The sequence below is a fragment of the Cryptomeria japonica genome, chromosome 8 (assembly GCF_030272615.1).
Source record: "Cryptomeria japonica chromosome 8, Sugi_1.0, whole genome shotgun sequence".
Taxonomy (NCBI): Eukaryota; Viridiplantae; Streptophyta; class Pinopsida; order Cupressales; family Cupressaceae; genus Cryptomeria; species Cryptomeria japonica.
Window position 1 is genome coordinate 97242105 of NC_081412.1, and position 15771 is coordinate 97257875.

The 15771-nt window shown below is 44.7% G+C and overlaps 1 protein-coding gene across 5 annotated transcripts in view; it reads left to right on the plus strand.

The window, feature by feature from the left end:
• The window catches only part of LOC131031180 (callose synthase 9), a 222601-nt gene that overhangs the window by 131964 nt on the left and 74866 nt on the right, over window positions 1-15771 (plus strand). For all 5 annotated transcript variants that reach the window (XM_059209486.1, XM_059209488.1, XM_057962221.2 and 2 more), the window contains 4 exons: window positions 13901-13998; window positions 14103-14184; window positions 14351-14511; window positions 14668-14788. In XM_059209486.1, coding sequence (XP_059065469.1) covers window positions 13901-13998; window positions 14103-14184; window positions 14351-14511; window positions 14668-14788 — 462 coding nt within the window. The remainder of the gene's footprint in view (window positions 1-13900; window positions 13999-14102; window positions 14185-14350; window positions 14512-14667; window positions 14789-15771) is intronic.

Here is a 15771-nt window from a genome sequence, read left to right on the forward strand (position 1 = left end):
TGTGCGTGTTGATCGGGCCGTGCGGTGCGTCTTCCTCCTCCTTTATCCCTTGCTGTGCGGCGGTGTTCAGTGTTGTGCGGTGGTTGGGCTGTGCGGTGTGCGGTGGTGGGTTCATGTCTCGGCAACAACCTTCTGTGGCTCCCACCGCACGGTGTGACTGCCACAAGATGGTGTCACCGTCGGTGGTTCCACCGCATGGTGGTGTCACCGTCGGTGGTTTCACCGCATGGTGGTGTCACCTTGGTCCCACCGTACGGTGGCCATTTTCCCTTTTTCTTTTCTTTTTTTTTTTTCTCCTTTTTTTTTTTTAAAAAGTTGTCTAGAGAGTCTTCGGCTCGAGTCCCCTGTCTCTGGGATCGCTCTTCATCCTTCTCGGTTTTCCTCGCCCAAAAGTCTCCTGCTTTTGTCCCGTGCCTCTCGAGTCGCTTGCCCGACCTCTTAGGTCCCCTTCCATCCTCTCGGGTCCCCCTTTGGGCTCTCGGGTGTCCGTCCGACCTCTCGGGTCCCCTGCGCGCTTCGCGTGGTAGGGTTTCAATTTGGGCCCGTTGGTGGCAAGTCTATTTTCAATGGCCATCGGGAGACCTGGAACCACAAATTCTACAGGGACCACGGTCTCCTTCCCATACATAAGAAGAAGAAGGATAATAAAGATTTTGAAGACTGCGGTCTTCCATACAGGGTTCCAATCGTGGCCAACACTCTTCGGATTATCTACGTCACCAGGGTTTGGGGCGTCTCCCTTCCAATATTCTTTGTATTCCGGCAGGTACACCTCTGTTGGTTGCTCTGGTTCCTCTACTTCGAGCCTGTAGCTTTGGAACATTTCGTAATCCTCCATTTGCCAGTGGAAGAGCCCGTTAAGTGAGCATACCTCATCTTCAGAACATCCCTCCAATTCTAGCACCCCTTCACTGTTCGGCTCCATCGCGTTCTTGCCCTTGCTTTCATCGGGACCCCCTTTGCCTTTATTAGAGTCCTCTGAGTCCGAGTCGGAAGAGGCGAGCTCTTCGCGAACATCTTGGGTGTGTAGGTCAATGGTATATTTCCGCCCTCCCTTCTCCATGGAAAGTGTATTTTTCTTCCAGTTGTGGTTTACCCTTGCGTTGATCAACCACGCTCTCCCCAGGATGGCGTCATAGCCTTTCTTCTTCGAGGGAATAACCACGAAATCTAACAAGAATGGTTGCGTACCAATCGTCACTTGCTGGGCCATCAACAGGCCGAGTGGCTTAATGCCATGTTGGTCCGCTCCCACCAGGTTGAATGTGGGTGGCCATAGGGTGGGCTTCCCCAGCCACTTCCATGTTTCTTCTGGTAGTACATTCACCCCAGATCCACCGTCCACAATGGTGTCCTTCAGAATGGTCCCACAGATACCCATTTCTACCACAGCTGGGTGTCTACCACTGCTCACGGCTAGTAACATCGGGTCAGTCGAAGGGCTGACGGAAACCTCCACCTGTGGTGTACTCTTCGTAGCGGTGGCGGGAACCCCTACCTGTGGTGCACTCGATGATGCGGTGGCGGGAACCCCTACCTGTGGTGTACTCGATAATGCGGTGCTTTGCACATTGGTGAGGATGGCAGTCCTCAATTGTGGCATAGAGTCTAGAAGGTCTTTTACCTTTATCGGCAACTCTATCTGCAATATTTGCCCAATGATGTTATTTTCCGCTTCCGTATAGAATGATGTACTCGCCACCTCATTGTCTCGTCGTTCGGTCGTCATCTCACGTTCAATATTGGCCTTTGCCTCCCGTAATCTCTCCTTCTCCATACGGGGGTCGGGATAAGTGGCTTTTTTCGTCTGGGCGTGGGTGATCGCCAGTACTTCTTTCTCACCAGTCTTCTCAGCCTTCTCAATGTTGAGGAGATTAACCCCTGCCTGCGGGCAATTTGCGTCCTCATGGTCGCCTGGCCCACACCAATGGCAGAGGTGTTGAGGGGTGGCTTCCTTCGTGCAATCACGGGCGAAGTGCCCCCACTGATTACAGGCCCTACATTGGATAATTGGCCGGCCCTTGGCGTCATACTGGATACGGCTTCCGTTATTGGTATTGTTGCTATTCCTTCCGCTGCCGCGTCTGTTGTCTCGGTATCCTCCAGATGATGCCGTTGTGTTAGGATGTTGGCCGGTACCCGTTGGTGCGGATGTTGTGGCTTGCTCCGTGAACAGCACCTGGTTCATTTGCGTACCTCGGGTTTTCATGTTGTATGGGCACTCCTTGGTGGAGTGTCCCATCACTTGGCAAATCTCACAGAATGCCTTCTTTTGGCAAGTACCCTTTGTGTGCCCTTCCTCTTTGCACTCAGTGCACCATATGTCCCCTTCGTTCCGACCAGTGCTTCTCATTATTTTGAATTCCTTTCTCATTCTTCGATGTCTTTCTGGAGCGCTTGCACCCGTTTGCCAGCCTCGTCGTCGTTGTTGCTTTCCTGTGAAGAGTCATTGTCCTCGGATGAGGATTTATTACTTTTCTTCTTCTTTGATGTTTTGTGTTCGCTCTCCAGGTCCATCGCCCTATTATAAGCGTCGTCATATGACGTTGGGGGTACAATTTTCATCTTCCTCCGTAGGGAGGATTTCAACCCTTCAACGAACCATCGTTTCTTCAATCCATCTGCGGGTTGGCTTTCCATTTTACTCAAGAGTTCTTTCAGCCTCCGACTATATGCTCGTACTGTCTCCCTGGTACCTTGTTTGGTACTGTATATCTCCGTTACAATTTCATTGTCATCACGGAGCAACCGAAACTCCCCCGTGAATTCCTTCTGTAGATTGGCCCACGTGGCCACTTTTTGCTTGTCCACATCGGAGTACCAATCTATGGCAACTCCTCGTAACGTGGCTGGGAACTACTGTACCCAGTCATCCTGGTCTGTTACTCCGTTGGCGGACCAAATGGTTTCACATGTACGGTAGTGCCGTAAGGGGTCTTCCTTGCCCTCCCCTGTGAACTTTGGCAATTTTTGTTTACTCGCCATCCCACCGCTGGGTCTCGCTCCTCTAATTCCTTGTGTGCTTGTACCTGGCGATCCTCCGCCTCCTGCAACTGAACCTCCACTCATGGGTCAGAAAAAGTTGCTGACACCGAACCAAACAAATTGCCTCCTGTACGGTACCCTTGTGCTCCCTCGGCACCTTCGGTCGTACCGTCACCTTCCGGTGTCTCCCTCCGGTTGGTTGTCTCCCTCCGGTTATCCTCTGAAATGGACAAATTCTTTAGCAAGTCTCTAGTAGCGTCGATCAGGTTTAGACTTCGCCTTGTTTGTTCCACCAACTCTTCGCGGCTTCTTACCCTACGGTGGTATTCTGGTGAATTGTAGAGTTCTCCTTCGGCACCCTCCGTGACTCCTTCTGGAAGCCCTACAACAGTGTAGACAGTGTAGTTCTCTCCGTTTATCTCTGCCTCCGCAACCTCCGTGACACCTCCTGGGTTCCCTTCGGGCAACCCCTCGGCCGGTCGTCCCTCGGCAAGCTGCCTTAGCCTACGCCTTCGTTCTATCTGCTGTCTGAGATTCAACGCGGTTTGTGCCACTTCCCATTCATCACTCTGTATCTTTTTATTTTTGTCCTTATTTAGTCTATTGGGCATAAGTCACTTCCATACACAGCAAACACACGCCATGTACACAAAAAAACTTTTATTTTTTTTTATTTTTCCCTTTCAACCATAATTTATATCAACATTGTGCCGAGATTCTTACAGGGTTCAATTTCCCCTTCGCCTCTTGTTCCATGTGCGCGTTGTCGGTCTCTGGGTTCATCTCACCGACGGGTAGGCCCATCGCGTCCGTGCGCCATCCGCGTCTTCCGTTCCCGATTACGTCTAGGCAACGGCACCAAATGTTTGCCCTCTCGGGTAAATGGTTAAATGCAGAAAGTAAATGCACAGAACATAATGGAAATATATTAAATAACCAGTCTCTATATTAATTCAACAGTCCATGTACATCAAGTGCTTATAACATTACATTTGACACGACTAACATGATCCTTCGAAGAAAAGGTACACAATATATAATAACCGAAGGGGTGCGACACAACCGTCGCAACTCCAACTACCTACCCGTCGGCTAACTAACTGACCGCCGTAACTCATTATTACCGACGACAACATAAACATAATATACCAACATAACATAATGATTATTCCCGACAACAACCTTTGTCAGCAATCTCATCCATATTCCTTTGATACAAATGACAAATTACATATATATTGTTGACATCAATGACGACATGTCCATCAACCTCATTTATTCATCATCTATATGAATAGCTCCTTGACATCAATGACAAACTTTCCAACAGTTTATTTGAGCAGAGCGATGATGAGGACAAAGAATAAATTGAAACAGTAGATTTTGGGGAAGAAAAGACAACATCATAAATCATTGAAGTTATGACAAAACTTGAGAGGGAGCTCAATAATGATCTACTGGAAAGATATGTAGATGATAATTTTTCTGAAGTGACCAATGATGATATTGGATTTGTTGCAAATTCTAGATTAAAAGATAAGGATCATCACATATATCAAGCCAGCGAAGCTTATTTAGAAATTGAAGGAGTGACATGTGAGACCTATGGCTCCTATGATGAGACCATTATAAGGTATGAAGAAAATGCTAACTTTTGTATACTTATTAACAACAGTTTGTTATAACATATGTTGGTGATATATGAGAATGAAGTACAAATCTTGTGAAGATCGGATAATATAGAAAAAAGTGATTGATGAATTAGTGGAAAAGGTGCAAGAGAGGCCAGCTTGATAAAATTATCACCATTACAGATCTACAATCAATCAAAGTGCAAATGAAATAACGAAATATGAATATTTGTATTAAGGATAGGGTTCATCATGCATTCAAGTTTGCAGATGGGACACTAGTGCATTCAAAGAGAAGGGAAAGGAGGTTGATGGACTCAATCTAGAGCGAAGTTTAGCTAACTTTTCATTCTACAAAATTGAAAATCAGCCATCTGGTCCAGCCATGCTCAAGGAACAAGAAGTTGACACCAGAGCTAGAAAGATTAAGCAAATGATTGGAGGAATTGATGAGTTTTAAAATAACAATAATTTGGAGTCAAGTTACCCTTGGGAACATAAAGAAGAATCCAAGAAGGATGTAAGGCTACGCAATGACTTTGGCATTCCTCGTACCATGGAGAATCAACATGTTAGCATTTGGTAAGAACATCAAGACTGTACTATCATGGTGGCAAAGGAGCAATTTTCTCATGATAGTATGTTTGCAACTTTGGATCAGAATGATATTGTGATGGGCTTTGCATTTTAAGGATCAGTACAGAGTGATGGAAATCATCAGGAATCATAGATTGGGTGTGTGGAAAGTATTCTACCTGGTAAAGAAATTTCGAGCAAAATCAAAAGAACCTTAGATGAAGCTCACATGAATAACAGAGTAGTGCAATTTAAGCATGGTGGAGCTATTTCATTGTTGAGTATATATGAAAGAGTTTATTTACCAAGTATAGTGGAGATTTGTGGTTACAAAACGAATGTGCAGCTGTCATCATTCCTATTAGTGATCACATGGTTTCATTTGCATACATATAGGTGGATTGGCAAATATTTTTAATTCAGGGATCAAGCATTTTTGAATTGATGACTTTTGGGAAAGGATTTTTAGCCTTATGAAAAATATTAGAATGCACATATTCTTTGTTAGTGCAGGAAGATTTCATTTTGCATTTTCTGTTCCCTTTTCAGGCTGCTAATTTTGATAAAATTAGGTAATAAGTTGATAAATTCAGACTTGAGTTGTTGCAAGATTAATCTCTTTGAGGTCATGGAATCATTGGAGGATGCTGGTAAATGTTTCCAGTAGAAGAGAATGAATGCTTTAGTCAACATAATTTTGATTTGGGTGGAAAATCAGGTAGTTCATGATTGTTCTACCCTCTGTGGACCATGGCATAGCATTGAAAATGGATTGACTAAGATTCCAAAATTCTTTTTTTACCACTCTTTCTTGCATGCCATGACTTTTGAAGAAGACAACAAAGAGCTCTTTTTGTAACAATTCTATGGAAATTTACATATATCCCCATTTTCTTTCCTCCAACATTTCCAATCCAATCATCAAAAAACTTCATGGATGACAAAAATTATTGTCTAAGCAAATAAAAAAATTGCAATATTTTTAAGCCTATTATCTTAATCTTATCCAATCATTGAAATGGAGAGAACCTTAGGCAAAAAGAAATGTTTATCGTCTTTTATTCGTCTGGGTTATTCAACTTCAATGATGATGACTGCTCCCAATCCTCCACCTTGAATCCCAAATTTCGTACATGATTTGTGACTGAAAATTGTGCAGTCTCTATCTTTATTTTTCGAGGACATGATTTGTGACATGATTGTTGTAAATTCCAAAATAATTTTTTGAGGACTCTGTCTTGCATATGATGGCTTTTGAAGAACACAACAAACAATCCTTTCTGCAGCATCCTACAAAAAACAGACATATATCTCAAGTTTCTTACTCCACACATCTGCAGCCCATTGATCAAAAACCTTCCTTGATGGCAAGAAGTTAAACCAAGCACAGATTAAACACAACAATGTTCTTAAGTCTGTTCTCTTCAACTCTTACCGCATGTAACATGTCAAGGTTGGGAGAAACTGAAAGCACCTCAGCAGAAGGAGAGGCATTACCGTCTTTTCCATCTCTGGCATCTCCACTTTCGAGAATGTTTCCATCTTCCACTCCAGCTGATTTGTTATTAGCAACTTGAAATTCAGCAGAAGTTGGTGTCGCCTCACCTTCCACGTTCAACCTTAGTGCATCCTTGAATGACGATTTATTAACAGCAGGAGGAGCTGAGAATTGAATTTCCATGGGAGAGGTAGAGTCTCTAGGTGGTTCTTGCTTTGCTTCAATTGAACTCTCATTTTGAATACACTTCTTGAAACCAGTACTTTTGTTCTCCATAGAAACATGAAATGAGGGCAATTACTGAAGTTTGGACCAGACATACAAACGAAATTAATGAGGGTGAAGCTAGATTCCACTTACCCTCCAACCAACGTACTAGGCTGTGACCAAAGATGTCAACTCTCGAGCAAGTAAATGGATGCGGGAGACAAACATGAAATTCAGAAAATAAAAATCAATCAAACAATTAATAAGTCTCTTGAATATAAAATTGAATACAATAGCAATCAAAGAACATGAAATAATGGAGATGCTGATCTGGAAGAAGTGAATGAAGAAGCATGAAGGTGACCAAAGCAACAAAGAGTACTAATCTGAGATTCGCAAGTGATAGGAGAAGCTTTGAGAGGCAACAATGGCAGGTGACCATTCACCTTCTGCAGAGCTGCTCTCCCTCACATATATTCTGACCTATATATATAAATTTGTGATCATTCCAGCAGTATCTATTGTTGGCGGCAATATTGTACACAGAAATAAAACTAGTTAATTAAGCTGTAGTCGTGTTGGTTAGTTGGCAATGGAGGGGTGGCAGTTGCGGTGCGACGGTTGGCGCTCGCACCCCCTTGGTATCTTTATATACTCCTCATTGTAACTTGTAAAGGACAGACGAATTATGAAGCGAATAACATCTGATATATTGCATCTGGTATCTATGGCATTATTATTCTACATTATGTGTTTTATCTGTGTGCTTTAAGTTATTCACCCGAGAGGGCAAACATTTGGCACCATTGCCTAGACGTACTCGGGTACGGAAGACATGGATGGCGCACAGACACAATGGGCCTACCAGTTGGTGAAATAAACCCAGAGGTGGACGACACGCAAACGAAACTTTACACAGGCGAAGACACGACAAACGAGAGAATTTTCAATTTTACTCCAGGTAGCCATCCAGACCTACGTCCGACGAGAGGCGGCGGAGGCGGAAATCCCACCAAGTGCCGTGTGGACAGCTCTGGAGGTTAGCCTGGCAGTGAACCGGTTGATGAACCACCTCCCCCGGTTGCTTGCACAAGCATCGCTAGCACAACAGGCGCACCTGGAGGAGATTGCCCAGGAAGAGCGATGCCAACAGATCCTTCGCAACTACAAAGAAAATAGCCAACGGGAAACCGAACGGGATGGCGCCAGGCCAGGAGGGAATTGAACGTTGAATTTTTTATTTTCAAATAAAAGTGTCATTGACACGAGTTGTACTTGAACAGATGAATTAATAAAGACATGTTTTGATTTATGAATTGTGAGTTATGGAAATGTGCGACAATTAATGCCAAACCTATTGAATAAGGATAGAAATAAAAAAGCAGAAACAGACGAGTGGGAGGCTGCGCAGAGGGCCTTGATTTTGGAGCAGCAAGTAGAACGCAGACGGAGGCTGAGGCAACTTGCCAAAGGACGACCTGCCGAAGGGGGGCCCGAGGGGAACCAAGGAGGTGTCACAGAGGGTGCAGAGGCCGACGGAAATTTCTACGCGTCGCCAGATCTTTGTAGGACGCGGAGGCACGAAGAGTTTCTGGAAGAAACAAGGTTACGACGAAATCTAATCGAGGAGACTCGGGATCAGTTTAGAAACTTATCCCTTACGCCACGGAGTGAAGATCACTAATGGGAAGCAGGAGTGGGCGCGTGTGAGAGCGAAGGGGAGGGCAACCGTACGGGTGTAGGTGCCACACATGACAGGCAAAACACCGTACCTCCAGTCGCCCACGCAAGACACACCACTGGCGCCACCGGAGGAAGTAGCGCAGGGTCACAGACACAGGCACAACCGCCCCCAGGAAGATGACCCGGGATGGCGAGTAAACAAAAATTACCAAAGTTCACAAGGGACAGCAAGGAAGACCCCTTACAGCACTGCCGTACATGTCAAACCATTTGGTCTGCCAACGGAGTGACAGACCAGAATGATTGGGTACAGCAGTTCCCAGCCACGTTACGTGGAGTTGCCATAGATTGGTACTCCGATGTAGATAAGCAGAAAGTGGCCACGTGGGCCAACCTACAGAAGGAATTCACGGAGGAGTTTCGGTTGCTCCGTGATGACAACGAAATTGTAACAGAGATATACAGTACCAAACAAGGTACCAAGGAGACAATATGGGCATATAGCAGGAGACTGAAGGAATTGTTGGGTAAAATGGAAAGCCAACCGGTTGAGGGCTTGAAAAATCAATGGTTCGTTGAAGGATTGAAATCCTCCCTACGGAAAAAAATGAAAATTGTACCCCCGACGTCATATGACGATGCCTATAATAGGGCGATGGACCTAGAGAGCGAATACAAAACATCAAGGAAGAAGAAAAGTAATAAATATTCATCTGACGATGATGAAGATTTTGACGGGGAAAGTAGTAGCGGTGGCGAATCGAGTAAAAAGGTGCACGCTCTCCAAAAGGACATGGAACGAATGTTGAAAGAATTCAAAGCCATGAAAGGGAGTACAAGTAAGACGAAAGAAAATGACGTGTGGTGTACCGACTGTAGGAGTGACGGACACACCAAGGGGTCCTGTCCCAAGAAGGCTTTCTGCGACATTTGTCAGATTATGGGACATTTGACAAAGGAATGTCCCGACAATATGAAAAACAGGAGCCAACAAGTTCTCTTCATGCAAGAGCAACTGGCCGTCGGAACTTCGCAAACCAACACAATGGCATCATCTGGAGGTTATCGGGACAACAGACGCGGTGGCGGAAGGAATAGCAACAATAACAATAACGGAAGCTATATCCAGTATGACGCCAAGGGTCGGCCAATTATCCAATGTAGGGCCTGTAATTAGTGGGGGCACTTCGCCCGTGATTGCACGCAGGAAGCCACCCCTCAGCACCTCTGCCGATGGTGTGGGCCAGGCGACCATGACGACGCAAATTGCCCACAGGGAGGGGTTAATCTTCTCAACATTGAGAAGACTGGTGAGAAAGAAGTACTGGCAATCACCCGTGCCCAAACGAAAAAGGCCACTTATCTCGACCCCCATATGGAGAAGGAGAGATTACGGGAGGCAAAGGCCAATATCGAACGTGAGATGACGGTCGAACGACGGGACAACGAGGTGGCGAGTACATCATCCCGTACGGAAGCGGAAAATAACATCATTGGGCAAGTACTGCAGATGGAAGTACCTATAAGGGTAAAGGACCTTCTAAAAACAATGCCGCAGTTAAGAACCGCCATTTTTAGTTCCATACAAACCACTGTGCAGGCACCTTTGCGTGCCACACGGGCGGAAGCTCCGGTCAGCCCCTCGGCTGACCCAATGTTGTTGGCCTTAAATAGTGGTCGGCATCCTGCTGTAGTAGAGATGGGAATTCTCGGGGCTATCCTCAAAGACACCATTGTGGACAGAGGTTCGGGGGTGAATGTACTGCCAGAGGATACGTGGAAGAAGCTGGGGAAGCCAACACTATGGCCACCCACGTTCAACTTGGTAGGTGCAGACCAGCACGACATCAAGCCACTCGGCACCCTGATGGCCCAACCGGTCACCATCGGCACGCAATCTTTCATACTAGATTTTGTGGTAATCCCACTCAAGAAGAAGGGGTACGACGCCATCTTAGGCAGAGGGTGGCTGGTTACAGCAAAGGTGAACCACGACTGGAAAAACAACACCCTTTCTATGGAGAAAGGGGGGCGGAAGTACACCATTGATCTGAGGACCTAGGTTGTTGACGAGGAACTGACATCATCTTCGGAATCGGAGGGTGAAGGGAAAGGCTCCCCGAGGGACGAAGGACGGGGCTGCAGGGAGCCCAACGACGAAGGGATTCTCAAACTAGGAGAGTGCTCTGAGGATGAGACAGGGTCATTGAACGGGCTCTTCCATTGGCAAATGGAGGATTATGAAATGTTCCAGAGCTATAGGCTCAAAGTAGAGGAACTAGAGCAAGTAACAGAGAAGGCGTACCTGCCAAAATACATAGAATATTGGAAGGGAGATGCCCCAAACCTCGGTGACGTAGATAATCTGAAGAACAATTGTGTCGACAACGATTGGAACCCTGTGTGGAAGGCTGCTGACTTCAAAATCTTTATTATTCTTCTTCTTCTTATGTACGGGAAGGAGACCGTGGTCCTTGTAGAATTTGTGGTTCCAGGTCTTCGGATGGCCATTGAAAATAGATTGGCCACCAACGGACCCAAATTGAAACCCTACCACGCGAAGTGTGCAAGGGACCCGAGAGGCCAAACGGACACTCGAGAGCCCCGAGGGGGACCCGAGAGGATGGAAGGGGACTCAAGAGGCCAAGCAGGCGACTCAAGAGGCACAGGACCACAGCAGGCGACCCTCGGGCGAGGAAAACCGAGAAGGATGAAGGGCAATCCGAGAGACAGGGGACCCGAGCAGACGACTCTCTAGACAACTAAATTAGGAGATAAAAAAAAAACCCCCAAAAAACAAAACCGTACGGTCGTATGACAGGCGATCGTACGGTCAAAAATATTAAATAAATTAAAAAACCCGTATGGTCGTACGACAGGCGACCATACGGTCAAAAAATTATTTAAAAAAAAAAAAAGTGGGCCCATTGTACGGTGGAACCACTGTGCGATGGGGCCACCGACGGTGACACCACTGACGGTGGAACCACTGTGCGATGGGGCCACCGACGGTGGAACCACTGTGCGGTGGGGCCACCGGCGGTGGATGCCACCGTGCGGTGGCCACCGCACACCGCCAACCGCCGAAATAAAACCTCGCTCGCACACTCCCGCGCGCACAACTCCGAAGCCACACACTCCCGCAGCCCGCGCATCGCCCGCAGCCGCACAACTCAACCGCCCGCACACTCACGCGCCGAACAGCCCGCAGCCGCAGTTGCACAACCCACAGCCGCAGCCGCACAGCGCGAAGCCGCATAGCCACGCAGTCGCTTCGTCGTCAGTGGTCACTGTATTGTTGAATTGCGTTGGGCGTGCGGAAGGAGGACCGTACGGTGTGCATAGTTGAGCATGTTGTCGGTACGCTGGAGGTGTGTCCGTACGGTAAGGAGGGTGTCGACCGCACGATCGGAGGTGCCAGTGCTATTGTTGACCGTACAGGGAGGTTGTATGGCCGGGGTGCCATCGGGGACATTATAGTGCCAAAAAAAAAACAAAAAAAACGACGACGACGAGATTTAAAATGATTCGCTGGAGTTTGAAGCCAAGACACTGGAAATTCAGAGTGGAGAAGAAGGGTTTTTGGCATCTTAAAATATCACAGAAATGCTGTGCGCCATGGACTTTCATATGGTGCTGCCCCTCGACCCCACTGGGGACGTTGCCCCCAGACCCCAGTTTATTTTTGAGCTACAGAATACCACGGGAAGTGTGAGAAAGAAGCCTGCAGCTAAGCATTGGCGGGGAAGCCATAAGCCGTAGAGGGAGACAGATTTGGAGGTTGGGAACAAATAGAGTTTGAGGGAAGGCATTGCAGGTCCGCGTAGTTGTATGGCACCAGGGAGTTACTCAGTTCAGTTTTTAGCCTTTGGGGAGTGTGATGGAGGATTTGAGGTGTCTCCTAGCCTTTGTGCCAACGGGTTGTGGCCACCTCCAGGCAGGAATGGTATGCTTTGAGGAACTTGGAGTAGGTCTCAACTGGACGTGAGGTTGCCTTGGTGGATGCAGAGAGGGCTCGGGAGGAGCTGACCACCAGGTTGGAGGCAGTACTAGCGTGAGACTTAGCTCAGCGTACCCAGGAGTTGGATGCCGAGAGGGCAATGCGGGTGGCTATCGAGGACAAATTGGCTAGGGAGACAATATCATTTGAGTAGCAGTTGGTGGAGGCTGAGACTGAAAAGCATGTCTTGCAGACAAGTTTGGTTTAGGCACAGGAGGATTGTGATGTCAAAGGAAGCACTAATGGTGAAATCCGCACTTGAGCATCGGATGGTAGCAGAAAAGGGTTTTTCAGGCGAGGACGCAACAAGTGTATAAGTTCTGGGCTCGACTGGCTTTAGCAGTTTTGTTTAATGTCATCTCTATTTTGTATTAAGTTGTCCGGAGATGACTTCTTTTCTTTTGGGGGGGATGATGTTGGCGGCAATATTGTACACGGAAATAAAACTAGTTAATTAAGCTGTAGTCGTGTTGGTTAGTTGGCAACCGAGGGGTGGCAGTTGCGGTGCGACGGTTGGCGCTCGCACCCCCTCGGTATCTTTATATACTCCTCATTGTAACTTGTAAAGGACACACGAATTATGAAGGGAATAATATCTGATATATTGCATCTGGTATCTATGGCATTATTATTCTGCATTATGTGTTTTATCTGTGTGCTTTAAGTTATTCACCCGAGAGGGCAAACATCTATATTTTTGAGTGGCCAACTATTCGTGAAATTTCCCAATGAATGCAAACCATTTATGAAATATCACTGATTTGTTCAATGCATGACAACTGTTTGGGAATATGCCTATGATCATTAATGATAGTTGCAGCTGTTCTTAATCATTAGAATCAGAAATATTGTTTAGTTCCATGTTCTACCAACTCTTTGACAATGCATTTGTGAATTAAAAATCAGAAAATTTGCAAGTTTATTGATTTTTCTTTTGGTAGGACTAGGGATATTACATTGATTGTCAGTATTATTATTTTAATATCACCACTTATGATTAAGTTAAATTTACTTTTGACTTTTTAATTATTATTTTAAAAAATTTATTTAGAATTCGAGTTAATTTATGAAAATTATATGTAGTAGCCTACCAAGACTGGAAACAGGACATTGCCTCTTTGGCAAAATTGTTTTCAGAACAAGCTATGAGCTAACTCTAAAGTAATCCTTCCATTCTTTTAGACGTTACAACTTTGGTCTGTGACTTTTTGTATGACTTGTATTAGTTTTGGCTAGTGGTATTCAATCCTGATAAATACAGCCATTGGCAGTTTACTAATAAAAAGGCGTTATCCAACTCAAATATCGTGTCCAATCTAGGTATCTGCTGAAACAATGAAAAGCTATGCTGTGAAGTTTTCTCCATTCTGGAATGAAATTATAAGGAATCTACGTGAGGAAGATTTTATCACAAATCGGTGAGCCTAGAATTCTCACTGCAGATTATGTAAGTTTTAATTCCTTTTGAAAAGCTGTAAAAACCTGGTATGAAGTCCCGTTTCTTTTATTTTGCCTTTTGCAGGGAAATGGAGTTACTTTTTATTTCAGGCAATACTGAAAACATACCTGTTGTACAATGGCCCCTATTTCTTCTGGCTAGCAAGGTGCTGAGTTTTTCATTCCACTGTGCCCTGCAGTTATGCTTTTTATATTTGTATTTTCCCTCGTTTTGTAATAATAATATTATAATAAGGATTTTGTATTCAGGAGTTGCTTATAGATTATAATGCTTAAATAGAATTGGGTCACCTGTCCTTTTGATTCAAACAGGTGTTTTTGGCCATAGACTTGGCTGCAGAATGCAAGGATTCACAGGGTGAACTTTGGGATAGAATTTCCAAGGATGATTACATGAAATATGCAGTACAAGAATGCTATTATAGCGTGGAAACTACATTGAAAGCAATTCTGGATGATGAGGGTAAATTATGGTATGATGTCAGTGGAGTTCATGTTTTAAAGTTATGAGAGCTAGAAATGATTTTGGTATTAATTGTGTATAACAAGACTGCTATGTTTTTGCATCCAATGCTTTGATAATTAATTCATATGTGAACATAAGGTTGTGAAAATAATTTTGAGTGCAGGGTGGAAAGGATATTTGGTGATATACTTGCAAGTCTATCAAAAGGGACCATTCTTGATGATTTTCAGCTAAACAAGCTGCTCCTTGTCATATCAAGAATATCTGCATTGACTGGACTTCTGGTACAATTTGTTTCATACATTATATGTTTTAAGCTAAAAATTATAATGACTGTGATGGATTTTATCGTTTTCTTAAAAAGAGGAAAAATTTATGCTGGGAGATTCTCTCATAAATCGGGGAAAGTGGCTAGCTGAAATGCAGGCCTATTTATAGTTATACTGTGTTTGGATCATAGAGTTTATTCAAATTCTACATACATACGGTGATGTAGAACTGAAATCCTGTACTTGTAGAAAGTGCACAATGTCATTTGCAAAACGTCAATAAGCATTGTAAAAAAAGAAATCAAAACTACTAGAGTTTCTTTCTGCCCTTTTTCTGTAGTGGAATGGGAACCATAAATGCAACATTAAGTGTGGATAGAAAATAGGCTGAAATTAAGAAATACTTGGAGAATGTATGATTGAGTTTGCATAGTTTACCTCTCACTGTCTCTAGTAACAATAATATTGCTAGGCAATCCACCAGTATATTTTTAGTTAGGAAGCTTTCAGGAAAACAAGTTCTATTGTGGTTGGACTAAGATTCAAATCTCTCTGGGGTAAATAAACTATTAGCAACAGATATGATATCCCACATGTCCTGTCCCTTCCAAGTAAGTCAAGGGCTACTTTTATACTGGAATGCAACTGAAGTGGGCTGTATAGTAGCAAACATCAATTTGTCCAATAAACCATGGTGTAATGTACAACTCTCCGATTTCCCATAGAGATGAATATACCAGAATATTTACCAGTTTTTGTAAAATATGGTGATCCTTTTTGGGAAATACTTGTAGATATTTATAACCTGTATGAATTTCTTTTAAATCTGCAATAATGTCTTTACATTTCTGTTGGGGCTTGGTGGCATGTCCTTATTTAACTTCCTATGCTCTTTTGGTACTTGGATAGCCATGGGGGGTTGCATGGGCATACATCATTACCAGTCTTCAAAGGGGAGGTGTGTTTTGCTTTATTGGCTGCACAAGGCTGTGCTTATC